Source organism: Naumovozyma castellii, chromosome 1 (genome assembly GCF_000237345.1).
Source record: "Naumovozyma castellii chromosome 1, complete genome".
NCBI lineage: Eukaryota > Fungi > Ascomycota > Saccharomycetes > Saccharomycetales > Saccharomycetaceae > Naumovozyma > Naumovozyma castellii.
The window spans coordinates 2643661-2668386 of record NC_016491.1 but is presented as its reverse complement, the minus strand read 5'-3'; the positions used below and the strand labels follow the sequence as shown (position 1 = coordinate 2668386).

The 24726-nt window shown below is 35.7% G+C and overlaps 13 protein-coding genes and 1 non-coding gene across 14 annotated transcripts; 7 read left to right on the top strand and 7 right to left on the bottom strand.

Moving 5' to 3' along the window:
* Positions 1 to 45: 45 nt before the first annotated feature.
* Positions 46 to 1002, bottom strand: YRB2 (Yrb2p; the record flags this gene model as incomplete). The annotated part of the gene is made up of 1 exon (XM_003674246.1): positions 46 to 1002. The coding sequence occupies one exon, from the start codon at positions 1000 to 1002 to the stop codon at positions 46 to 48; it is 957 nt and encodes a 318-aa protein (XP_003674294.1).
* An 825-nt stretch (positions 1003 to 1827) lies between these two features.
* On the bottom strand, positions 1828 to 2325 carry RGI2 (Rgi2p; the record flags this gene model as incomplete). Its single annotated transcript, XM_003674245.1, has 1 exon — positions 1828 to 2325. One exon carries the CDS (start codon positions 2323 to 2325, stop codon positions 1828 to 1830), a length of 498 nt encoding a protein of 165 aa, XP_003674293.1.
* Positions 2326 to 3201: 876 nt separating this feature from the next.
* Positions 3202 to 3283, top strand: NCAS0Atrna14S. The gene has a single exon. It is a non-coding gene; the product is annotated as a tRNA-Ser (tRNA).
* A 675-nt stretch (positions 3284 to 3958) lies between these two features.
* On the top strand, positions 3959 to 6394 carry VHR1 (Vhr1p; the record flags this gene model as incomplete). The annotated part of the gene is made up of 1 exon (XM_003674244.1): positions 3959 to 6394. The coding sequence occupies one exon, from the start codon at positions 3959 to 3961 to the stop codon at positions 6392 to 6394; it is 2436 nt and encodes an 811-aa protein (XP_003674292.1).
* Positions 6395 to 6543: 149 nt separating this feature from the next.
* On the bottom strand, positions 6544 to 8235 carry NCAS0A13530 (uncharacterized protein; the record flags this gene model as incomplete). The annotated part of the gene is made up of 1 exon (XM_003674243.1): positions 6544 to 8235. The coding sequence occupies one exon, from the start codon at positions 8233 to 8235 to the stop codon at positions 6544 to 6546; it is 1692 nt and encodes a 563-aa protein (XP_003674291.1).
* A 332-nt stretch (positions 8236 to 8567) lies between these two features.
* Positions 8568 to 9236, bottom strand: THO1 (Tho1p; the record flags this gene model as incomplete). Its single annotated transcript, XM_003674242.1, has 1 exon — positions 8568 to 9236. The coding sequence occupies one exon, from the start codon at positions 9234 to 9236 to the stop codon at positions 8568 to 8570; it is 669 nt and encodes a 222-aa protein (XP_003674290.1).
* Positions 9237 to 9749: 513 nt separating this feature from the next.
* On the top strand, positions 9750 to 10493 carry GPP1 (glycerol-1-phosphatase RHR2; the record flags this gene model as incomplete). The annotated part of the gene is made up of 1 exon (XM_003674241.1): positions 9750 to 10493. One exon carries the CDS (start codon positions 9750 to 9752, stop codon positions 10491 to 10493), a length of 744 nt encoding a protein of 247 aa, XP_003674289.1.
* A 207-nt stretch (positions 10494 to 10700) lies between these two features.
* Positions 10701 to 11465, bottom strand: RPL34B (60S ribosomal protein eL34; the record flags this gene model as incomplete). The annotated part of the gene is made up of 2 exons (XM_003674240.1): positions 10701 to 11038; positions 11429 to 11465. 2 exons carry the CDS (start codon positions 11463 to 11465, stop codon positions 10701 to 10703), a joined length of 375 nt encoding a protein of 124 aa, XP_003674288.1.
* Positions 11466 to 12118: 653 nt separating this feature from the next.
* MMF1 (isoleucine biosynthesis protein MMF1) lies at positions 12119 to 12565 on the bottom strand (the record flags this gene model as incomplete). Its single annotated transcript, XM_003674239.1, has 1 exon — positions 12119 to 12565. The coding sequence occupies one exon, from the start codon at positions 12563 to 12565 to the stop codon at positions 12119 to 12121; it is 447 nt and encodes a 148-aa protein (XP_003674287.1).
* A 632-nt stretch (positions 12566 to 13197) lies between these two features.
* NCAS0A13480 (PHO85 cyclin family protein) lies at positions 13198 to 14544 on the top strand (the record flags this gene model as incomplete). Its single annotated transcript, XM_003674238.1, has 1 exon — positions 13198 to 14544. The coding sequence occupies one exon, from the start codon at positions 13198 to 13200 to the stop codon at positions 14542 to 14544; it is 1347 nt and encodes a 448-aa protein (XP_003674286.1).
* Positions 14545 to 14934: 390 nt separating this feature from the next.
* On the top strand, positions 14935 to 16572 carry NCAS0A13470 (cytosine permease; the record flags this gene model as incomplete). Its single annotated transcript, XM_003674237.1, has 1 exon — positions 14935 to 16572. The coding sequence occupies one exon, from the start codon at positions 14935 to 14937 to the stop codon at positions 16570 to 16572; it is 1638 nt and encodes a 545-aa protein (XP_003674285.1).
* A 416-nt stretch (positions 16573 to 16988) lies between these two features.
* Positions 16989 to 17744, top strand: DFG10 (putative polyprenol reductase; the record flags this gene model as incomplete). The annotated part of the gene is made up of 1 exon (XM_003674236.1): positions 16989 to 17744. The coding sequence occupies one exon, from the start codon at positions 16989 to 16991 to the stop codon at positions 17742 to 17744; it is 756 nt and encodes a 251-aa protein (XP_003674284.1).
* Positions 17745 to 18037: 293 nt separating this feature from the next.
* NEO1 (aminophospholipid-translocating P4-type ATPase NEO1) lies at positions 18038 to 21523 on the top strand (the record flags this gene model as incomplete). The annotated part of the gene is made up of 1 exon (XM_003674235.1): positions 18038 to 21523. The coding sequence occupies one exon, from the start codon at positions 18038 to 18040 to the stop codon at positions 21521 to 21523; it is 3486 nt and encodes a 1161-aa protein (XP_003674283.1).
* Positions 21524 to 21674: 151 nt separating this feature from the next.
* On the bottom strand, positions 21675 to 24425 carry SYG1 (Syg1p; the record flags this gene model as incomplete). Its single annotated transcript, XM_003674234.1, has 1 exon — positions 21675 to 24425. The coding sequence occupies one exon, from the start codon at positions 24423 to 24425 to the stop codon at positions 21675 to 21677; it is 2751 nt and encodes a 916-aa protein (XP_003674282.1).
* Between the last annotated feature and the right edge of the window lie 301 nt (positions 24426 to 24726).

Here is a 24726-nt window from a genome sequence, read left to right as displayed (position 1 = left end):
GACGATAGTACTGGAGTTTAATTATTTCATACATTTCTATTCTATTTATTTAGGTATTAAATTAATAATTTTATCATATAACTCCGATGCTGTTTCCTCCTTACCTATTCTCAATGCATATTGTACAGGGTGTTTGTTATCATCTATAGCAATTATTCTCACAAATTTTTCACCATTTAAGGAACCTGGAAATCCTTTTTGAATGGAAAACCCTTTAATCAATGGTAAATTAAGAATAACCTTTAGAATGCCTCGAGATCTCATCACAATCCGCGCTTTCTTTGTATTGGGATCTTCATTCAGTTTAATGTTTCCCGTACCCCTTTCCTTCCAACCACTTTTTAGGTCAGATAATTGGTATAATTTTGCATTTGCTTGGAAGACGCAAACTTCTGATTCTTCACCAGATTTAATTTCCCTTTTGGTCAATTTTATAACATTCTCGTCATCTTTTGTAGCTTCTTTACTTTTCTTTTCTGATTCCTTTTCTGTGGGTAATTCGATGACAGATTCTTCCTTTCCATCTTTAGTGTCTGAGCTATCTGCGGTCTTTGTTTCTTCTTCCGGCTTCTGTTCAGTTTTTGGTTCTTCTTCTTCGTCAGGTTTCTTTAAGACACCAAACCCGCTACCAAATGAAAGACCTGATCCAAAGGCAAAAGGTTTACTGTTATCTTTGCTTGATTCTTCTTTCTCCTTCGTTGAGGTCTTCACACCGAATCCGGCACCAAAAGAGGTTGTTGAACCAAATACAAATTTTGGTTTCTCTTGTTCTTTCTTATCTTCTTCAGTTTTAGTCTTTTCTTCATCATCCTTTGTTTCAGAACTTGGTTCTATCTTCAATTTCTTTTTAGTATCATTTGAATTCTGCTCTATCTCTCCTTCTTCCTCATTCTCTTTATCATCTCTTGACCTCTTCAAAGCATTTACATCATCTATAGTTTCCTTAATTGGTGTAGAGTTATTACTCTTTTTCCCTTCAACGTCGTTCACAGTACCATTCATTATTTTATCCAACGTAGTACCCTGGTTGTAGTAGGTTTATGTCACTGAATTATAGATCATAGAGTTATTCATTGTTAATATTACATTGCGTAATTTTATTATTTTTCAATTGATGGAATCCTTTAAATTTCACTGTCCATCTCCGGGTAAACTGTCGTAGTAACTTTGTTATTTGACAAAACTTGAAGAACTGTCAATATTATGATTATTTAGAAAAGCTTATAACCATTTCCCAGTTCAGTAAAAGCCAAAGGTATTCATTTAAAGAAAATTTAAAATTTTTATACAGTCATTTTGTTAAACTATAAACAAAACATTATTTCTTTTGAAATTTAGAAAAGAAAATGTTAGGTAGATTTCGATAAGCACAACCATACCTAATAGTAGTCCATGAGACCTATAGGATGGATTGATAGTATTAGCTGAAATACTAAGAGTAGACCTGATCAGTCACTCAGGGTTAGACGCGGATAGTTACCCCAACACTCAGGGTAACCGTGTCATTGAAGAATCTTGATCCAACCCATCGAGCGTCGTCGTCGTCGACTTACCATTCAACTTATCATGAGGAAGTTGGTATCAGTTGGAACCCTTTAGGTAATTATCATAAATAGAACCAAGCTTATATAGTATTCCTGAACGTATATCTAATTTGACCTAGTTACTCATTTAGGGTTGTTTATATATTAAATAACCTTAACAGAAAACTTGTGAAAGTAAATCTAAATAAAAAGTATAACAAAAAACTTTTACATTAGAGTATAATTGTTATAAACGGGTCATTAAATATCGTTAAATTTCATTAAAAGAGAAGTCGTCTAATTATTATTCTTCAGATTCTTCCTTAATTGGAACGGTCTTGTAATCAACATCAACCATAGCACCATCATTGTTACAACTAACATCAATTTGTACTTTAAACTTCTTGTTGTGCAATTCAGTTTGCTCACCATAATGCCAGGTGATTTTTTCAAAAGTGGCGTCCTTGGACTTGTCGTGGAACTTCAAAGTTGGTTGTTGCAAGGCTTCCTTAATATCCTTCAATAGATGCTTTTCGACATGTTGATGCAAATGTCTGACGAATTTCTTGGAGTGACAATTCTCAGTGTCTTTGATCTTTTCAGGATCATGGTCCTTTGCATCTTGCAAGACGAATGGTGGGTAGTATTTCAATTGGCAATGAATGTTATCGAACTCATCATCTTCGACTTCGTTTCTGATGAACATTTCAAAATCGTTCAAGTCTTCGAATAATTTCAAAGACTCACCTGTCTTGGTGACTACGGTAGTCATTTTTGGTCCCTTATTCTTGTTTTTTGGCATTTTGAGTGAGAAGTTGTTTTGGGTTAGTTAGTTCGTATCGTTTGGTGTTATCAAATTAAAAGGTCAGGAGTGTAAAGTAACAAAGCCTGGTCTGTATGGATGTGAACTAAAAGAATAAATAATTAAGATACAGAGTAGAAAAGTAGATTAGGAATAGAGAAAGATGGTGGTGAAGCGGGAGTATTTATACTTTCAAAAATGGTCAAATCAACACCCACGGGGGAAGGGAAGGGAAAGGAAAGGAAAGGAGAGGGTTTCCTATTACCCATTTATTGTTGTGGAGAAACGATCAGACAGCGATTAAGCGCTTTCGTCGAGCGCCACACGCCAAGCGGAGTTATACTTCCGAGAGGAGAACTACAGAGTATACGAACTGAATAGTTGTGGGTGAAAGGAACCAAGTTGTCTACTAGCGACACAAGAGAAATGAAGAGGGGAGGAAGAGGGTTGCATGGATATGATATGATATGATATGATATGAAGCGGTAGCAAAGTCTAGTGCGTCTATTAAGGGATGTAGGTCTGTTTGAACAGATCGCTTTCCGGTTATTGCCTGTGTCGCAAAATAAGTAGATTCCAGTTCCGTACATGGAAACTAAGTCACCCACCATCCCAGTCTGTTGAGGGCAATTGATATTGAACAATACATTTCCATACCCCACCCAACACTAAAAATACAATGTTTCTGAATGCCACCTAAAAAAATATATGTCCCGCGTTTTCTTCGAATTTTCCATTATATTGAATGTTATCTAAAGCAATGATAAAAGAAAGGTTATAGAAACTGTTACTACCCTATTTGTCCTGTTATTAGACATTTCATCCTGAACGGCGATAAATTTTTATAGGGCTTATTTCCTGTAAACTTTTCGATTAGGCACTATGGCCGAGTGGTTAAGGCGACAGACTTGAAATCTGTTGGGCTCTGCCCGCGCTGGTTCAAATCCTGCTGGTGTCGTTATTTTTTGCCTTTTTTGAAGACAAACCAGCGTATTATTCCTTTCTCCCCATGGAACAACAAACACATCCAACAATTAACATCCAGCTTAAGCTGGCTGTGTGAATAGGATGGTGCAAAACATCGTTAGTTTATTGCGTGGGTGGTCCGCGGAAAGACTCTCCCAGAAAGAACGAGACTTTCGGGTAACCTTCACGTTGACTCCTTCGCCCTGATGCGGCATTTTTGGACTCTCTTTATCTCACATGGGATGATTCTCGTTGTTGTTTCTTCGCACAATTGAATGGTGTCACATTCAGTAAGGAACACTTGTCAGATCGCAAGGTACTCATCGCACAATAATCTCCGTACTTTCCCGAGGTTTAAATGACGCCATATTCATTCTTGGCTCGTGATTCTCCTATTCTATCTACTTGTTTATCCCACCATCGGACGTAGTCACTGGCTTTGCGTGCGTATTAACTGAACCGAGCTGAACTGACACTCCATTATTTTGTTTTATTCTGTCCTGTATAGTGCGAATCCCTTATGTAACGTTATCCCCTGCCGCGTACTCACTACCTTTATAAGAACACTAAAGTTGACAAAAACTAATTCACCTAGCAACCGAAGATACCAACTTTTCAAAACATCCCTTGCATACACAATACACAATACACACGCGAACATCTGATAATGACCTCGAAGAATGATTCCGAGGGCAACACGAACCATACAAACTCTCTAAGTATGGGGACCACCCATAGGATAAGAGCACTCTTAAATTTTACAGATGAAGTGAAATGGAAACAATTCTCAAGTAGAAGATTGGAACTCATTGATAAGTTTAAATTGAGCGAATTTAAAGCTAGTGAACAAGATTATAATATTAGACAGATTGCCGCCATTTTAAGAACTGAATTCGGTTATCCCGTTCATTATACTCATGAATTCGAAAAATTAGTCACCGCAGCTGTTCAATCCGTGAGAAGAAATAGGAAAAGATCCCTTAGGAGAGCTTCCATGGCAAGCCCCTCAAGAGGATCAGGTTATAAATTCAAAAATGTGAGTGGATCATTCAATGATGGTAATAAGCAACAGTCTTTACCACAGGAAAGCAATTCAAGACGAACATCCCAATTGGAAAATCAAATACCTATAAGTCCAAGATCTGTCATGGTTCAACAGAACCCGTTACCTTCTCAAACATTATTTTCACCACAACAAGTAGCTCCAGCAACAATGATAATTACAAATCCAACGCCGACTTCTTCAACGGTAAGTAATGCCACAGAACAAAATCCTCAAAAGTTACCACTTCAATCGCCGTATCAACAACCAATACGTTGGGGTCCTCAATATGCCCCACAAGTTCAAAATATTCAATTCCAACCAATCCCACAACCACAACAACCACAACCTTTGCCACAATACCAACCTTACTTAAATACAATGATACCACAAGTACCCAATATTATGCCCACAAATATAGTATGTGCTCCACATCCTTTACCGAAAATTGAACCAAAGGGACAATTGGAAGGAAGTAATTTAACAGGAACCCTACAGAAAATCGATGATACTACAAGAGAATACATTTATGAAATTGTAAATAATGTGGTACCCTTAACTGAGCAGGCTAAAAATAGTCATAATGATATGCCAAATCTTGCTCAATTTTCTGAAATAAATAGTCCTCTACAAATATCCAAGGACCATGAATCCACATCTGATGAAATACCTTTTTTCCTAAGAGAAAAATTATTAATGCAAATACAAAATTCCAAGACATGCTCTAAATTATCTCTTCCAAACCAGAAACCCCCTGAAAATTTACCAAATCTTCAAGTGTTGGGCAATCTAGCATTACAAATTTCCACATCGTTTGTATTGGAAAGATTCTTCTCCGACTTATCGGCGGTATCAATGGATTATATCACTTCTAAGATTCTCTCTGAAGATAATATAAAGGATTTGTCAAATAAATTATTTTCTCCAGCAGTGACTCACAATATCTTTGAAATTAACACAAAATTCTTGCTCTTCATCTTATTAGGATCCATCGTGAAAGATTTTGGCTTTGATCCAACTCTTTATCCTTTAAGCGAAATGCTTCACCATATCATTATGAAAAGATACCCACTTGTGACAGGTAACGTGGACAATTCCAAATCAAAGGAAGGTAATGCTGCTGCATTGTCAAGTTCTTCCTCATCTCAGGACCATGGTTTGAAAGCATTTATTTATACCTTACCAATAAAACCACAATTGGCAAATCAAAATGTCAATAGAAAGGTAACTATCAAATTTAAAGGACAAGAACATAATTTCACATTCCCACTATTGACTAATTCACCACCTACAATTAACGAAATACTCGAAAATTGTAGAAACTTGTTTAAGATAATGTCACCAAATCAAGCATTAGGTATTTTCCATGAGAACTCTTTATTAACTGACAATTATAAATTATCACAATTACTCAACGTTGTAACAAAGGACGATCTAATATTAGAAATCAAAGAGTTGCACAACTTGTCCAGTAACGTGAAAAATTCACATGAGGATAACAATGGAAACGTTTACGAGCCTACTTTAGAGACAATGATACCTCAACCTAATGTTACAAACCATAAATTGCCAACATTATCATTACCTAGAAATTCACCACCTAAGACAAGTCCAGCCTTCCTAATTCCTTCAGAACATGGACACAGACTGCAAAACGCCATGCATTCAAATGAAACTGATAACGAACAAAAGAAACGAACACTATCTGAAACTAATATTTCTTCAACCTCACCGTTATCTTTTAAGACAATCCTGAATAACTCAAAGGAAACCACATCAACTAATAACGAAACTCCAACTTCATCTCATTCTTCTCCAATAGTCCCAAGAAAAAATTCACTAACTCCCGTTGAAATAAACCTTAATAGAAACTCTGTTTCGATTCCAATTATAGAATACAATAATAATACTAATACTAATAATACTAATAATGAACATTCAAGTACCAAGTTGAGAGATATAGAATCATCGCCAAAGATACCTAACGTTCATACAGATAATAAAATATTTCAAGATAGCAAATTACCCACTCCAGTTCCATCATTTCAACCGTTATTATAAACTGAAGTGCAATACTGAACCAATGTGGTGATTTGAATCAATATCATCTTATACAGAAAGAATAGTATTTTCCTAGTTAATTTTATATAGACAGTCCGTATAGAAAAGTTCAATTTTTTTTTTAGATAATTATATTCACACCCAAATTTTTATTTGATTTTACTCTCATCGACAGTTGAATGATTATTTGCATCTATGACTAATGCTTCTTGAGCTTGTTCTTGCTCAGTAAACTCATCTTCTCCACTATCTTCTTCTTCTTCAAACGGTGGCAATTCCAGGACGCGCAATTTATATCCTTGAGAATATTCTTGATCTTGCAATAATTTCAAGCATAAATCACAATATTCTTTATCGTGAAATCCTATGACTGCCTTATATAAGATACCAGTAATGGAATATGTTTTCTCTGCTGGTTCACTTTGGAATCTTAACAAAAATTTCGTTGTTTCATATTCGTAAACCCCAACGTAGAACTCTCTTGTATTATTTTTTACATCACGATGTTCATTTTGCGACATGCCACTATATCCTGCAGTCAGAGTTGGTGCGTTCATACTTCTCTTCTTATCTAATTCTAGTAATTTAGGGCATTTCAATTTGATGAAATCTTTTAAAATAGTCCATTTTAATCTACAATATTTCCCCATTGCATCTCTATTGGGTAAGATCACAGTATCTTTGTAATCATTTATCTTAATATTTTGATTATTTTCCAGTAGCCTTAAAGATTCAATTTGGAAGTATGGTGGAAAGTTTTCTAATCTAATTTGAAACATTCCTCTATTAGTCATTTGCTTTCTAAATGCATTTTCATTAAAAATATTTTTGAACATTTTAAACCTGGATTTATTTGTTTTATTTTGAGATGTCAGATATTGATTGGATATACTTTTTCTTTGAATTATATTGTGTCCATCAAATGCCCTTGGATTATATTGACGCTGACTGGCACTATTATTGTAAGCGTTAACAAATCTTGAGACAGATGAAGACGTTGCTGGAGGTGCTGGGGGTGGTGGTGGTGGTAATGGTTGAACTATTTTACCGCTAAAATTATTAGATGGCATCAAAAAAGGATATGCTGGAGGGAAAGGTGAGGGAGGAGGTTGCATATTCGCAACAGAAATCGGTGGATGTGGTTGAGAATGAGGTGATTGTGACATTTGATTAGGTTGGGGAGGCCCGGGTGGAGGTGGTGGAGGAGGTCCAGGAACATTCTTAGAAATTGGTGTTCCTTGCATTTGTGGTGAAAATAAGGTTTGAGGTCTCTGTAATAGAGGAGAAATAGGCAGCGTAGAATTACTTGGTGGGATTCCATTGTCGCTGTTTTTATTTGGAAACATTGGATTCAATATTGGTAATTCATAAACATACAGATCAAAATAATCCCATTGATAAGTATTTAACGTTCTAATTAGCTTATTCAAAGCATTCGGATTCAATGATCCACGTAAAATGACCAAACAACTTTGGAAAGTCACAAAAGGCGGAATAATAGATGTTACTGGAGGAAGTAGTTTAACTTGCAAAACATTTGAATGATGAATAATTCCGCCTATAAGATATTTAATTTGCTTCCAAGTCTTTCCTGGTGGCAGATTATCAATTCTTAAATAAATGACCCTATTTTGATTTTGGTTTTGGTCATTTTCTGAATTTATGGTTTCTGTATCCGATGACACTTCACTATTGGATTGTTCTTCATTATGCTCCTTTCCATTAAGGTCTTGACCATTTGAAATACCGTTTGGTGACTTTTGATTTCCGTTGAGGGACAAAGTCTCCAAGGGAATGCTATCAACAGTTGTGACACTATTTAATTCAGTTGATCCTGTCATGGCAAGGTATTTCAATCCACTTTTCTATGATTTTGTTCAGTTTATTATCGTGCTAATACAGTTACAATATGTTCTTATAAACCAATTATTGAAGCAAGCATTCTAAGAGAGGAATTTGCTGAAAAAAGGTTTAGGGGAATCGCCGCAATGTCTATTACCTAAAAACTCCGTCATCAAAAAAAAAAACATGCTTCAACCTTGTAAACACGACATATGGCACACAAAATAAGACTTTTACTGCCCATTGACTATGACTACAGTCTTAAATACATATTTATATTTATTCATTCATACAATTGGTCGTAAGATGCAACAGCACCAGTCCCTTCCCTTCATCTCCTCCTGTTATTGTTACCACGGTTATTATTCATTCTCCCCTTTCTAACTCTATTCTTCCCGTCACTATTGGTATTATTGTTATTAGTATTGTTTCCTTTACTCTTGTTTCTGCCACCAGTCTTAGCCTTTGGCTTAGGAGCTAAGCCTAATTCCACGGCGAGCGTAGAATTTAAATCTAAACCAAATTTTTCAATACGAGTAATCATTCTTTCTAATTCATCTATAGACGATTGCTCAGCAGCGAATTTCTTAGCACGATGTATTTTTTTATTTAATAGTTCAAGGGCCATAGTTTTCATTTCTTCTTGCGTTAGAGGTTTCTTTTCTTCTTTTTCTTCCGGTTTTGTTGGTTCTCCTTCCTTTGTTTCAGTGGCAGCAGTTACTGGAGCGGCATTAGTAGCTGGTTCTACTGGGGCAGTAACGGCAGGAGCTGGTGCCGCGGTTTCTACTGATGGTTCAGCTGCTGCTTCAGATTGTTCAGTACTTTCAGCTACAGTAGCTTCAGCAGGAGTAGCAGTAGTTTCCCCTACAGAGGACGTAGCCTCAGCGTCGTTTTTAACTAATCTCTCTACTAGATCTTTCTTCAATCCTTCTAATGGGAGAGATCTCTGAGTCAATAACTCTTTCAATTGAGCCACTGTTAATTTGCTATATTCTGTCATAATCGGTAAGGGGGAGGAGCGATAGATTGATAGCGATTAGTGTCCTTGTTACTGGGTATTCGAATGAATGATACTTTATAACTCAAGTTGAATATTTCAATGTTTTGTTTGAAATTAATGTGTTGTTCAATAAAATTTCAACTCGACTCGACTCGGCTCGGCTCGTGGAAGCTGTGGCGGACGTCACAAATTGCTCGTGATTGAGGGAAAAATTCACCCATACTGGAACGACCATGAAAATAGCTCCCTTTAGGCTAGAATCCAGGTGACTTTTGCTTGGCTTTCCATGTACTTTCATTCCATTGATAAATTATCACTTTGAGAAATAAAGTATAAAAGAAATGACACATCTTAGACTTCGGTCCCCTTATTTTCTAGAACAAATTCCACGTAACGTCACACAAGTCACGATTCATATATATATATATATATATTAACCCCAATTTGAATATTTGTATTCCAATGGTCTGCAATGATCTTGTTAAGTGTTCTCAGTAAAGACCAATCTTAAAAATGAACAACCCTATCGCCTTAAGGGTAAATGCTGCCCTCTTCGATGTTGATGGAACAATAATCATCTCACAACCTGCACTAGCAGCGTTTTGGAAACACTTCGGCGAAGATAAACCTTACTTTGATGCAGATTTGGTAACTCATGCCACTCATGGTTGGAGAACATATGATGCCATTGAGAAGTTTGCACCTGACTGGGCTGATAGAGAGTATGTAACTCAATTGGAAGGTGAAATTCCCACGAAATTCGGCCAGCATGCCTTGGAGGTGCCTGGTGCTGTGAAACTCTGTAATGAATTCAATAAATTACCCAAAGAAAGGTGGGCGGTTGCTACTTCTGGTACTTTTGAGATGGCTTCTAAATGGTTTGAATTGTTAAAAATTGAGAGACCTACTAATTTTATCACGGCAAATGATGTGGAGAGAGGGAAGCCCCACCCCGATCCCTATTTGAAGGGAAGAAATGGTCTCGGTTTTCCAATTAATGCTACAAATCCATCCAAATCGAAAGTTGTTGTATTTGAGGATGCTCCTGCTGGAATTGAATCTGGGAAAGCAGCAGGTTGTAAGATTGTTGGGGTGGCAACTACGTTTGACGAAGAGTTTTTGAAGGAGAAGGGTTGTGATTTAATTGTTAGTAATCATGAATCTATCAAATTAAATGGTTATTATCCAGAAACGGATGAAATCGAATTAGTATTCCACGATTATTTATTTGCCAAGGATGATTTATTAGAATGGTGAACATACCATTCTAATCCCATCTTTTCCTAATTTCAAATATATATATATATATGCTTCGTACTAGAATAGAGCTCTATAAGTAAAAACTTTAATTTAATTTAATTGATTTTATATTATAGTATTGAAGTTAGAAAGAAAGCTATGAAATTAGTTCATGATGATGAGGATAGTAAATGGAAATTATTAATTAATTAATTTAGATTTCTTTTAATTCTTCTTCTTAGAATCCTTCTTTTCAGCCTTCTTAGCAGCTTCAGTTTGTTCCTTAACAACCTTCTTAACAATCTTTTGTTCTTCAATCAAGAAAGCTCTGACGATTCTTTCCTTGACACAGTTAGAACATCTGGAACCACCGTAAACTCTGGAAACAGTCTTACTGGTCTTAGAGATGGAAGCATATTGTCTTGGTCTCAAAGCAGCAACACCTGGTAATGGAATACCACAGTCACCACACTTTGGTCTAGAAGCTTGCTTCTTGACGTGTTGAGCACGCAAGATACCACCTGGGGTCTTAACAACCTTGATCTTGTTAGATTTGGTGTTGTCTATTTAAAAAAACAAAATATTTCATTTGCAATTCATGTTAGTATAATGTATTCAAAAATAAGGAAATTCTCTCGATTGATTGATTGTATCATAAACTATTGTAATCATCACGTATCTTCAACCTCTGTTATATCATTCATTTAGAGTTATCTTTGGAGCTAGTGGGAAGTTTGACCTTGCTTTCTGTACGGTATATTATTTTTCTTAATCATTACAATTCTCTTTCTTTTGACGGTAATTTCTAGCTGTACTTGTCATTTCAGGTACACTTTCCTTTTCAATAAGGGTAAACTCAGGGATATATTCAAAACATTTCTCGTTACGTTGCAATATCATCATAATCAATCAATGAAAAGACAAAGCTGTGCTGGATATTCTAAAAAACATACATGGATTTCTTCTTCTGAAAGTAACACGTTGAGCCATCTTTGGTTGTTCTGTTTATGCTAGGTTCACTTCTTCTATACAAACAGGCAAGAGCTTCCTTTAATAAATAGACTTTATTATTAACCATTAATCGTTAATATTTCAGGTATATCTTTGCAGAGAAGATCCGTAGGGGAACCATACTGTTTCGATGCCGGACAGGGTAAGAAGCTCCAACAGAGAGTGGTTTGCTAGTGGGAAGGGAAGCTAGACTGAGTGTGGTTAGGTGTTTCCGTCTAGAGAAAGGGAAGCTTCTCATGGGGCGGTAGTCCAACTGTTCCCGCGAAATTGCTCTTGAAATATTGAAACTCCAAAAAACACAAAAAAACAAAATATAGACCCAGACAGTTTGGCAAACCCACACACCACATAACCATACTTTAGTAGTCACATTTTTTGAAAGATATGTTTCAAACTAGTGCCAGTTGCCCTTTAAAACATCGGATAATACGACGTAAAAAAGCAAGCGAGTGCCCAAATCAGAAAAAGGTGGGTTTGCAAAGAAACCACACGCCTTATTCCAAAGTTGAACTCGAGACTGAGAGTTCTTACCTAAAAAGAATGCCATATAGTAAAAAAATAGTTTTTATTCTTTTTTAAAAAGCAAGTATTTAAAGGCATGTATAATATAAAGCAAACTAGAAGATAACAATTCACTCATTATTGACCTTTTCCACGGCTATAACTTCCACTTCCAAATCAACATTCAATGGCAAATCCTTAACGGCGACACAAGATCTAGCAGGCTTATGGACATTGAAATATTTAGCATAAACTCCATTAAATTCCTTGAAATTGTTAATGTCAGCTAAAAACACATTAACTTTAACGATCTTATCCATGGAGGATCCACTTTCCTTCAATATATTTTTAATATTTTGGAAAACTTGTTCCGCCTTATCGGAAATGGTCCCCTCGACCGGTTTATTCTCAGGAGTGTATGGGATTTGACCAGAGACGTAGACGAAATTGTTTGCCTTCATTGCCTGAGAATAGGAAGCGGCGGCTGGTGGAGCCAACTTGGTGCTGACGGGGGTCAAAGTGGTCAATGATCTGACAATTGGTTGACGGGATCTTAGTATAGTATTTCTCAAAAACATTGGGCTCGTTGGTGGATGCTGCGGTGAGGAATGAGGGTGTGCACCGTGTGAACTACCTGATTACCCATCCTCTTATATATGACTTGTCGGAATTGAAATTCCAAGGCGACTCGGTGGAGATTAAACTCCGTTGAGAAAGGGCGTGGATTACGTAACGAAGCATTACATGTGGTACAATGCAATTATTCTTCAATGAAAAAACATTAATTAGTTATACAGATAGAGATCCTTGCTAAATTGATTATCCTTTGAACGTTCATTAACTCTCGTAGAGCTATCTTGGCAATGCACAGTTCTTGATCTCGCTCTTGTTTGTGTCGACTATATTTTTATGTAAGGTGCCATCCTTTATAAGACGTTATGTAATAAAATAAGTGCGAGCGTGTTTCTTGAGCGAATAAACAACAAGGTGAACTAAGAACTTAACGCAGCATAGATTACACAGATAAGCAAAATACGCGTACAACATACAATAGCACACTACTTACGTACTTCGCATAGTCTCCACTGTAATATCAATCAAAAAGTCTCAGGCAACCACCACTCTCAAGCAGTAATATATTGTAACGTTATATTCGGGAACTAGAATACTAAGAGTGAACTAAGGTAAATCAAAGGAACCATACTTACGAATGCAAGATAACACCTTACCATTATCATCGTCCGGTGGTATGACCCCGAAAACAACGGTGTCTACTACCACTACCCCAATAAATATACCTAATCCACAACAACATGAGAATGACACCAATAGGGTCAAACAACGGAATTCGGCGTCTCTGGTATCGTCAGACGTCGGCGATACCACTCTTCATTCTTTTACAGAGGATCAGACAAATATAATATCTGATAAAATTATTAATTCATATCAGAGTACGTCCTCTATTCCTAATGATCCGACAGCGGACAACAACAATAAATTCTCTTCGTCATTCAATAGCAACGATAATAATGTCATATCGCCTCAACTTCCAACGAAGGAATCGGCGGCAAGTAATAATACATCTTCTGTATTGCCGAAAGAATCTTCGTATCGACAAACAACCCCAATTACTTCGAATAGTGAAATTGTACGACCCACTTTGAACCAAAATGAATATATTGATATATTTGGAAATGATAGAACAAAGAGAAATGATACATATTGGGAAGATAATAAAGAACAAGATGCCAACATAAGTAGAACGGAACCATCGCCACAATTAAGTAACTCCAAGGACACTACCCCATCTAATCAAATGGACACCATAGATTCAGAAACTAACATGGCTAATAAAACAACAGAGGATGATAATGAATCTATTAACATTGCAGAGTTCCCAACTAACAAATTATTGGAAATGTTAACAGCATTATTGGATAAAATTGTTAAATCAAATGATAAATTGAACGTTTCCTCCTCCAACAGTGAATCCATTGATGACATACTACGTTCAGAGGATAATAGCAACAATGCATATGTCGGATCTATTTTAGCATTTAGAGGTAAACATGTCCCACAAATTTCATTACATCAATATTTCCAAAGAATTCAAAAATACTGCCCCACCACAAATGATGTTTTCTTATCTTTACTAGTGTATTTTGACAGAATATCTAAACGATGCAATAATAGCGTAACTTCCCAAGGTGATTCTCCTACTAACAAATCACAACTTTTTGTTATGGATTCGTATAATATTCATCGTTTGATCATTGCCGGTGTGACAGTATGCACAAAATTTTTCAGTGATTTTTTCTATAGTAATTCAAGATATGCGAGAGTAGGTGGTGTTTCACTTCAAGAACTAAACCATTTGGAACTTCAATTTCTTGTATTATGTGATTTCGAATTGATGATTCCAACAGAAGAATTACAAAGATATGCAGATCTACTGTCTAGGTTCTGGAGTACTCAACCACTCCCAGAGGAAGAAGATACGAAGGTCCTGCAAGATTCTGGATCAAATGACACCACCATCAACAATAACAAAAGCTGAAAAACACCTGTACAAAAAAGTGGGAACAATGCCAAATATATTCATTCCTCTGTAGCAATTATCAACTCACTCAAAATACATGCATCATTATATAACATTCAATAGTTAATAAATAGTAATAATAATAATTCATTCACCTTGAACAATAACGATGATTTGCTTCTACGTGCTTGTCTGAAATGACCGAGGGGTACCGCGCTTGTTACACACCAAAAAGAAGACAAAAAAAGGAAAAAATTTCAATAGTAATTCTTCTCATCTCATCTCCTTCCTTAAGCGGGATGGCTTCTACTTATTATCCCATGCATAGCGGTAAGTAATTCCCACCATCGAGGATTAAATCTACCATATATTCAAATACACTAAACACAAACAGCACACTATCAAAAAATGAGATTAACACGTAGGGTTTCGGTTCCCGGGCCTAGCAGAGATATTGATCTCGAAAGAAACACAGATTTAGAAAGAGAAACAGGATACGAAATGAACTCATTTGGTGAAAAGGCATCAAGTGCCGACATTAAAGTGATCCCTGGTGTGCCAGATTATGACGAATATGAATCTATTCAAGAACCAGAAACTTACATGGAAGAAACAAAATTATCATTCTTTAATCGTTTCGTTGCTTCTTTAAATGCGGAGACGAAGGGGGTTGAACCTGTCACTGATGAAGAGAAGACTGATGATTCTATTATAAATGCTGCATCAATGTGGTTCTCTGCTAATCTAGTCATTGCCTCTTATGCATTGGGTGGATTAGGTCCCATTGTTTTCAATTTGAACTTTGGTACATCTGTATTAGTTATCATATTCTTTAACATATTAGGGTTACTATCAATTGCATTCTTTTCAGTATTCGGAGCTGAGTTTGGACTAAGACAAATGATTCTTAGTCGATATTTACTAGGAAATATTACAGCAAGGATATTTGCCATCATTAACATTATTGCATGTGTGGGTTGGGGGGTCGTTAACACAGTGGCTTCATCCCAATTATTAAATATGGTGAATACACCCAATAATTGTCCTCTGTGGGCTGGTTGTTTGATTATTGTCGGATGTACAGTTTTGGTTACTTTCTTTGGCTATAACGTTATCCATGCTTATGAAAAATGGTCATGGGTACCGAATTTTGCCGTTTTCTTAGTTATTATAGCACGTTTGAAGATGTCAGGTGCCTTTACAGGTGGTGAATGGACGTCTGGCCCAACTACAGCAGGAAATGTCTTATCTTTTGGTGGTGCAGTGTTTGGGTTTGCAGCTGGTTGGACTACATATGCAGCAGACTATACGGTTTATATGCCTAGATCTACCAACAAGTATACCATTTTCTTTTCATTAACAGCTGGATTGTCTCTTCCTCTATTTTTCACAATGATCCTAGGAGCAGCATCCGCCATGGGTGCCGTCAATAACCCAGATTGGATGAACTATTATAAGTCGAATGGTATGGGAGGTGTTACTTATGCCATCTTGGTTCCAGATTCATTACATGGATTTGGTCAATTTTGCTGTGTGTTATTAGCAATGTCTACTGTGGCTAACAATATCCCAAATATGTACACTATTGCACTATCTGTCCAGGCGTTGTATCAACCATTCTCAAAAGTTCCTAGAGTGGCTTGGACCATGGCCGGAAATGCATTCACTTTAGGTATTTCAATTGCTGCCTGTTATTATTTCCAAGGGTTTATGGAGAATTTCATGAACTCTATCGGTTACTACTTGGCCATTTACATTGCTATTTCTCTTTCTGAACATTTTATATATAGAAAGGGTTTCCAAGGATACAACGTTGAGGATTGGAACACTTGGTCAAAATTACCAATCGGTATCGCAGGTACCTCAGCTTTGATTGTAGGTGCGTTTGGTGTAGCACTTGGAATGTCACAATCATATTGGGTTGGTGAAATTGGTAAATTAATTGGCGATCACGGTGGTGATATTGGGTTTGAATTAGGTGCTAGTTGGGCATTCATTGTATACAACGTTCTAAGACCGTTAGAAATTAAATATACAGGTCGTTAATAAACGTGTTAATATATCAATATATCATTTGTATACTAGAAAGCATAGCCTTGCATAAATTAATTATAGCAGAGTTTTTTTTGAAATTTAGAACATTCTCTTTTAGTTTATTAATATTAATTCTATCAGCAATTAATTAAAATGAATACCGTTTTGTGGCCAGTATTTTGGATTCCAATTAATTTAGTGGGGATACATAAACTACCGAGGCATTTAAATTCTATATATTGTTCTGTCATCCTTCGTGTTCCTTTGAGTTTCATTGTATTTTCTGAAAAGTAGCTCGATGATATGGCACGTGCTTTCCACTTACTGGTTGAAATCAATTTTGTAAAAGACTTGAACAAATTCACTAAAATAATAAATGACATTGCTTTATAGAATAAGTACCAGCAAAACGAGGTTTCCATCCATATATGAGCACAGACACTATACTGAATCTTCTTGTAATAGGATACAGAAGTTCATTTTTCCTAGGTTTATTGTCTCTGGCAATTGCTAAATTTTACTTGCCTGATTTCCTTCAATATGGGAAAACTTTGAACACAGCCCAAAGTGGGGATGTTATGACCCTTTGGGACAAAATAATTCATTTTACTGTTCCAAAATCATATTTCTCCCATTTTTATTATCTCTCCGCCATATTGTCTGTATCAACATTATACGTCTATCCAAAATACCCGGTTGTATGGCTTTTGGCGTTCCATTCATTGAGAAGGCTCTATGAAACGCTTTTCGTATGTAAATATACGTCAAAATCAAGAATGAACTGGTCTCATTATGTTGTAGGAATTTGGTTCTACACTGTTCTCCATTTGATACTTAACATTTGTTTATACTTTGAGAGAATTTCACCTACGATCAACATCTCAGCTCTTTTCATTCTTATTTTAGCATCGTGGGATCAATATAAAAATCATCGAGTACTTGCTCACCTACGAAAATATTCATTACCAACACAACGATTGTTCAAAATCGTGTGTTGTCCTCATTACCTCGATGAAATGATAATATATAGCACATTCTTATCATATAACGCAGAATTTATCTGGCCATTAATATGGGTGGTTGTAAGTCTATCAATTTCCGCCATTGAAACAAAGAATTTTTATAAGAGTAAATTCGTTGAGGAAAATGTGCCAGATTATTCAATTATACCGTATATACTGTAAATGAAGACTTTTATTATTGTTATGTAATAGTTAATACCTTTATTTTCGCTGTTTTGGTGTCATCAAGAACGGGGCGCATAACGATCAAAGAATATTTACTAAGAGCTGCTAAATTTGAAGATCACGAGGGATCAAAAGACTAGTGAAACTCTAAAACCTTAAGTAAAGAGTCCAACTGTAATTATCACATTCATTGCCTTATTATTTGAACTTACCTATTGCATTTATTTGTTCAATTTGAAGCACACTATCATAATTCAACTTTGTGGGAACACCAACAAATAATATAACAGATGCCATTCTCACCATCATTAAATCCAGATAGACAGAAAAGTAATAGCATAGGACCAAGAAATAGTGCTGATTCATTCGACTTACAATTTGAAGACTCATTTGATGCAGTATTGGATAACATAGAACTTAATACAGATACAAGAAATCAGAACAACACTTTACCCAACAATCAAAACATAAATAAAGCTTCATCAGAAAATAAGGATAAGTTACAAGAAAGTTTCGAAATGAAATCCTTGAATGCAAGGAATGGGGGACTTGGGCACTCTCGTAATAGCTCCAATGGAGACAGACAACCATTAATGCATGATAGTGCTTCAAATCCTGACGGAAGTCCGTACAAATATACCAACGTTTCGGAATCGGCACTTAATCTTCATAGTAATAACAGATTTAGTAATTGGATTACAAAGCTAAAAATGGTTGGAGCTCAAAAATGGAAGAAATTTCATACAATGGGATCAGTTGAATTAGATGATCGACATATGGAAAGAGAAATACACCCTAGTACAACACCAGTCTATGATAGAAATAGATACCCTGGTAATGAAATCTCTAACGCAAAATACAATGCCTTTACTTTTATCCCAACGTTATTATACGAACAATTTAAATTTTTCTACAACTTGTATTTTCTGGTGGTTGCCTTATCCCAAGCAATCCCTGCATTAAGAATCGGGTATCTATCATCATACGTGGTTCCATTAGCATTTGTCCTTACCGTTACGATGAGTAAGGAAGCTATGGATGATATTCAAAGAAGAAGACGTGATAACGAGTCAAATAGTGAACTTTATCACGTATTAAACCAATCCAAATTGGTCCCTAGTAAAGATTTGAAAGTTGGTGATTTAATAAAAATTAGCAAAGGTGATAGACTGCCAGCTGATTTAGTTTTATTACAGTCAAGTGAACCATCGGGTGAAACATTTATAAAGACTGATCAATTAGATGGTGAAACTGATTGGAAATTGAGAATAGCACCAGCCCTTACTCAAAATTTAACTGAACCTGATTTAATGAATAAAGTGAGTATTACTGCATCGGCCCCAGAAAAGGCAATTCATAATTTTTTGGGGAAAGTGACCTATAAGGATACATCTTCGAATCCCTTAAGTATTGATAACACATTATGGGCTAATACTGTTTTAGCATCCACTGGGTTTTGTATTGGTTGCGTTGTGTATACAGGAAGAGATACGAGACAGGCAATGAATACAACAACAGCCACTGTGAAAACTGGTTTATTGGAATTAGAAATTAATAGCATTTCAAAGATTTTATGTGCATCTGTTTTCGCATTGTCCATCATATTGGTCGTCTTTGCAGGTTTCCATAATTCAGATTGGTATTTGGATGTAATGAGATATCTAATTCTATTTTCAACGATCATTCCTGTTTCTTTGAGAGTTAACCTTGACTTGGCAAAATCTGTTTACGCACACCAGATTGAACATGATGATACAATTCCAGAGACTATTGTAAGAACGAGTACAATCCCAGAGGATTTAGGACGTATCGAATATTTATTAAGTGATAAGACTGGAACTTTGACCCAAAATGACATGCAATTGAAGAAAATCCATTTAGGAACCGTTTCTTACACCTCCGAGACCTTAGACATAGTCTCAGATTATGTAGACGCACTAGTGAATTCTTCAAATTCAGCTAATCCTTCAGGTAAATCAGTTCCTTCGACATCCAGAAAGGATTTAAGTGCGCGTGTCCGTGACATGGTCGTTACATTGGCTATATGTCATAACGTTACACCTACTTTTGAAGATGATGAATTAACTTATCAAGCAGCTTCACCAGATGAGATTGCTATTGTTAAATTTACCGAGTCTGTGGGATTATCTTTATTTAAGAGGGATAGACATTCAATCTCCTTGTTACATGGTCATTCTGGATCTATTCTAACCTATGAAATTTTGCAGGTTTTCCCCTTCAATTCAGATAGTAAACGTATGGGTATTATTGTTCATGATGAACAGAAAGATGAATATTGGTTTATGCAAAAAGGTGCTGACACGGTTATGGCCAGAATTGTGGAAAATAATGATTGGTTAGAAGAGGAAACTGGTAATATGGCACGTGAAGGGTTACGTACTTTGGTGGTCGGAAGAAAGAAACTTTCTCGTAATATCTATGATCAATTTAAGAAGGATTATGATGATGCTTCGTTATCTATGGTTAACCGTGATCAACAAATGAACGCTGTTATTACTAAATATTTAGAATATGATCTTGAGTTGTTGGGTTTAACTGGTGTGGAAGATAAATTGCAAAATGATGTTAAATCATCAATTGAATTACTAAGAAATGCCGGTATTAAGATTTGGATGTTAACAGGTGATAAAGTGGAAACTGCTCGATGTGTTTCTATAAGTGCAAAATTGATTTCAAGAGGACAATATGTGCATATCATTACTAAATTAACAAAACCAGAAGGTGCTTTAAATCAGCTAGAATACTTGAAAGTTAATAAAGGGGCATGTCTTCTAATTGATGGGGAATCGTTAGGTATGTTTCTAAGGTACTATAAAAGGGAATTTTTTGATGTTGTCATTTGCTTACCAACAGTCGTTGCATGTCGTTGTACACCACAGCAGAAGGCGGATGTTGCCTTAGTTATTCGTGAATTTACAGGTAAGAGAGTATGTTGTATTGGTGATGGTGGTAATGATGTCAGTATGATTCAATGCGCTGATGTTGGTGTTGGTATTGTTGGTAAAGAAGGGAAACAGGCGTCATTAGCTGCAGATTTTTCCATTACAGAATTTTGTCATCTAACAGAATTATTATTATGGCATGGTAGGAATTCTTATAAGAGGTCTGCCAAACTTGCTCAATTTATCATGCATAGAGGTTTAGTTATTGCAATTTGTCAAGCTGTTTATTCGATATGTTCCAAATTCGAACCTATTGGATTATATCAAGGGTTTTTAATGGTTGGGTATGCCACTTGTTATACGATGGCACCTGTGTTTTCCATGACATTAGATCATGATATTGAAGAATCATTGACAAAGATTTATCCTGAGTTATATAAGGACCTTACTGAGGGGAAAAGTCTTTCATACAAGACTTTTTTCGTTTGGTGCGCCCTATCATTATTCCAAGGTTGTGTCATTCAAGGATGTTCTCAAGTCTTTTCCAGTTTATTAGAGGTTGATTTTACTAAGATGGTGGCCATTGGATTTACTGCATTAATCTTAAATGAATTAATCATGGTTGCCTTAGAAATTTATACGTGGAATAAGATTATGGTTTTCACTGAGATATTAACATTCTTATGTTATGTTATCTCTGTTCCCTTCCTTGGGGAATATTTTGATTTAAAATATATGATGACATTAAGATTTTATGGTGAATTATTATTTATTCTCTTAGTTTCTGTTTTCCCCGTTTGGGCAGCCAAGGCCATTCATAGAAGATTGCATCCACCTAGTTATGCCAAAGTGCAAGAATTTTCCACTGTTTGATTAATTAGATTTTACATAGCATTGAATATTGAAAAGACTTGATTGATTATTTGTTTTTTATTATGTTGTTCATGCAATAGATTTTCTATAAATAGTGTAATAGCAATTATTTTTTTCTAGTTAATAAATAAGTAAGCTGGTTGCGTGGGTATCATTTTGAAGCGACATCAGAATCACTTTCTGAATCAGAAATGGCATCTTCATCGTCATCATCATATTTGGATTCATTAGAGCTTAGTAAAGTAGTTGGTCTTTGGAAATCAGTAGCGTGCACCCATGGTATAGATTTTGAAATTTCAGCAAATGTTGTTGTTCTTCTTCTTGCCAAAGTACGATATGGTGGCCACATTGCATTTTCATCATACGATACATTGAATGATAAATTGCCCAATGCCTGTTGATCCAAATTCTCTGCCATTCTCTCTTCTTCTCCGATTTGGAAAGTAGGTTTTGTTAATGCAATTGTTTGAACGTTCACTGGGTAGGGTAAAGGTGCGTTACCTGTAACTCTGAAGAGATGAACATTGGCGACATGTTCATTTTCCACACGAATAATGACCCAAATACATCTTCTTATGATTTCAGTTGTAGCAAGGATAAAGGAGGTTATTGCGTTTTGTTGTATTGTTTGTGGTGCAATGGCATAAACAATCCATTGGAATCTAATTAAGACGTCCCAAACCATGGCAATGTAATAAAATGATTTTCTTGCCCTAGAATACTGACCAGTTTCCCAATCTTTTTTCCCCGCCAAATACAAGTCATTCCTTAGAAGCCAATTATTGGAATCTGGTTGTAATAATGACCAATCCACGGTTAGATCCCAAACGGAAGTGATTAATGCGTTCAATGCGGCCACAATAATGAAAGTGTTACGTGTTGTGCCTCTTTCATGATTGGATAATCTATATGCACATAATGTTCCATTATATGCTACCCCAAGACCATACTTAATTGCGTTTAGTAAATGTGGGAACCAATCTGCAGAATCTGCCCATCTTCTAAAACATTGCATCATTCTCCAATAATTGGGTAGACATGATAATATTCCCATTGTTATTGAATGAGAAGAACCACATGTAGTGGATGGCTTATCAGAGAAATAAATGCAAAAGAACATGGCGATATCAGACATGGAGTACGTAAGAGAGCATATGATATCACCGAGAAAGAAATCACCGAATTCCACTGGGTATAAGCCAGATAATGATAATCTTATAAAAGTAGTTAAAATCCAAACTCTTATCTCTTTTAATTTATTCCAATATGGTAAGATATACTTGGAAATCGCCTTTGGTGCTATGAAAAGTGATGTTGCGATTAATGGGTATATTATTGCATAGGGGAACAAATTTTCATTATGGAAACTTAACAGAGCACAAATGGACAAAGGTAGGATAAAGAATGATAAGAAATATAAATTTAATGAAATTCTTGTTGTTGCAAAATCATTATTATAAAATTGAGTTCCTGATCTTGCCTTTATTTCACCAAACATGATAAATCTATAATTAATTTCAGATTTATGCCAAATGAAACAATTTGAGATGATTAATAAAGATATCAATAAAACCATGTACCAACCGCCCCAAATGGGGAAAAGGATCTTGTGTGTATATGAAGTATAACCGGACATAAATGATAGGTATATGGTATTTGCGATGGATGTGGACGATATCCCCAAAATCCATGCGGCGATAGTCATTTGAATAATGGCTCTATTATTTCTATGAACCATTTGCTCATTTAATGAGTATTGAATTATTAATTTTTTCAATTTTTTATTATTTTTCTTCATTGATTTTGGTGAGTTTGTCAATTGATTAACATACCAATCTTTCACTTTCGATTCCCACCAAAGGATTGGATCATCAATTTCATTTGATGGAATTAATTCATCGAAGATGATTGGTTGGTATGATGAGATTTGTTTCATCTTGTTTGTCATTAATTTGATATTTGGATCGATATGTTTGAAAATGGTAAAATTTTGCTTGGCAAAGGCCATAAATTTATTTAATTCATTTGTTTGGAAAGTCTTATCAAATTTTTTGACAATTTTCCTAAACCCTGTGACGTTCAAATCTCTATATGATTTAATTAATTGCAAGAAAAGATAAAATTCCAATATGGCGTCACTTAATAACTTAGCAGATTTATCCAATGAAGATTTGGCACTTGATGTGTTATTGTTTAAATTATTTAATAATTGATCTTCTGGGTTAAAAGTTTCTCTTTCCATTAACGGTTGTGATTCCGTATCGGAAGTTGTATTGTTAAATATTAATTGCTTTAAAGAATACTGTGGATATGATGGTAATAATCTATGTGCATGTAGGGTATCCTTTATTGATTGAATTAAAGAAGTAGTAACTGAATCTGATGTAGCTGATGTCATTAGTGATCCATAGGATGATGATATGGAATTTGCAGCATCATTAAATAATCTTTTTTGTATATTAAATAAATGAACTTGATTTTGTAAAATTTTAAATTTTTTCCTTGAATCATTTAATAGCCAATTATAAAATTCGTTACATTTGGTTAGTTGAATGGAAATGATCCAATTTTCCATAAATTCGTGAATGATTTCAATAAGCAATGGAGAGTAAACTCTCAACGAAGAAGCCAGCGAGGAAGATGATGAGTTTGTAGATCGTATGATGTTCCCATTACTAGCCTGTCTGTTTAAATTCAAATTAGATTGACTATTATTATTAGATCTTAGATCCCTCGTAGTGGAGTATGTGGATTTCTTCTGGAACACTGGGTCGTTGTATATGGACTGGTTTTCCCATTTAGCCCTAAAATGTTTTATTCTCTTCTTGCTTGACTTGTAGTCGATGTACTTGTCCTTCCACTCGGGAATGATGGATTCTCTGAGATGGTCCCCGAACTTCATGGGTTTTCAGAGCAGAGCAGTGGACGTGAAGTATTCGGAGTTTTGAAGATGGTAGAGAACACAGTGTACTGCAACTGTTGATGTCACCGATCCTCAGCTTTAAATTGTAATCGGAAGTTTGACCGTATTATTGGAGTTTTTCAGATTTCGTTGTATTGTTTATTGTTTGCAACCAAAAAACGGTAATATTTCAGAACACCCAGTCACCGGCCCACAGTTTCCCTTTTTTGCTGCCGTTTGCCAAAACTGTGGCGTCTTCGTTTTCTCGTGCCAAAATTTTCAAATCTCAAATCATCAGGCA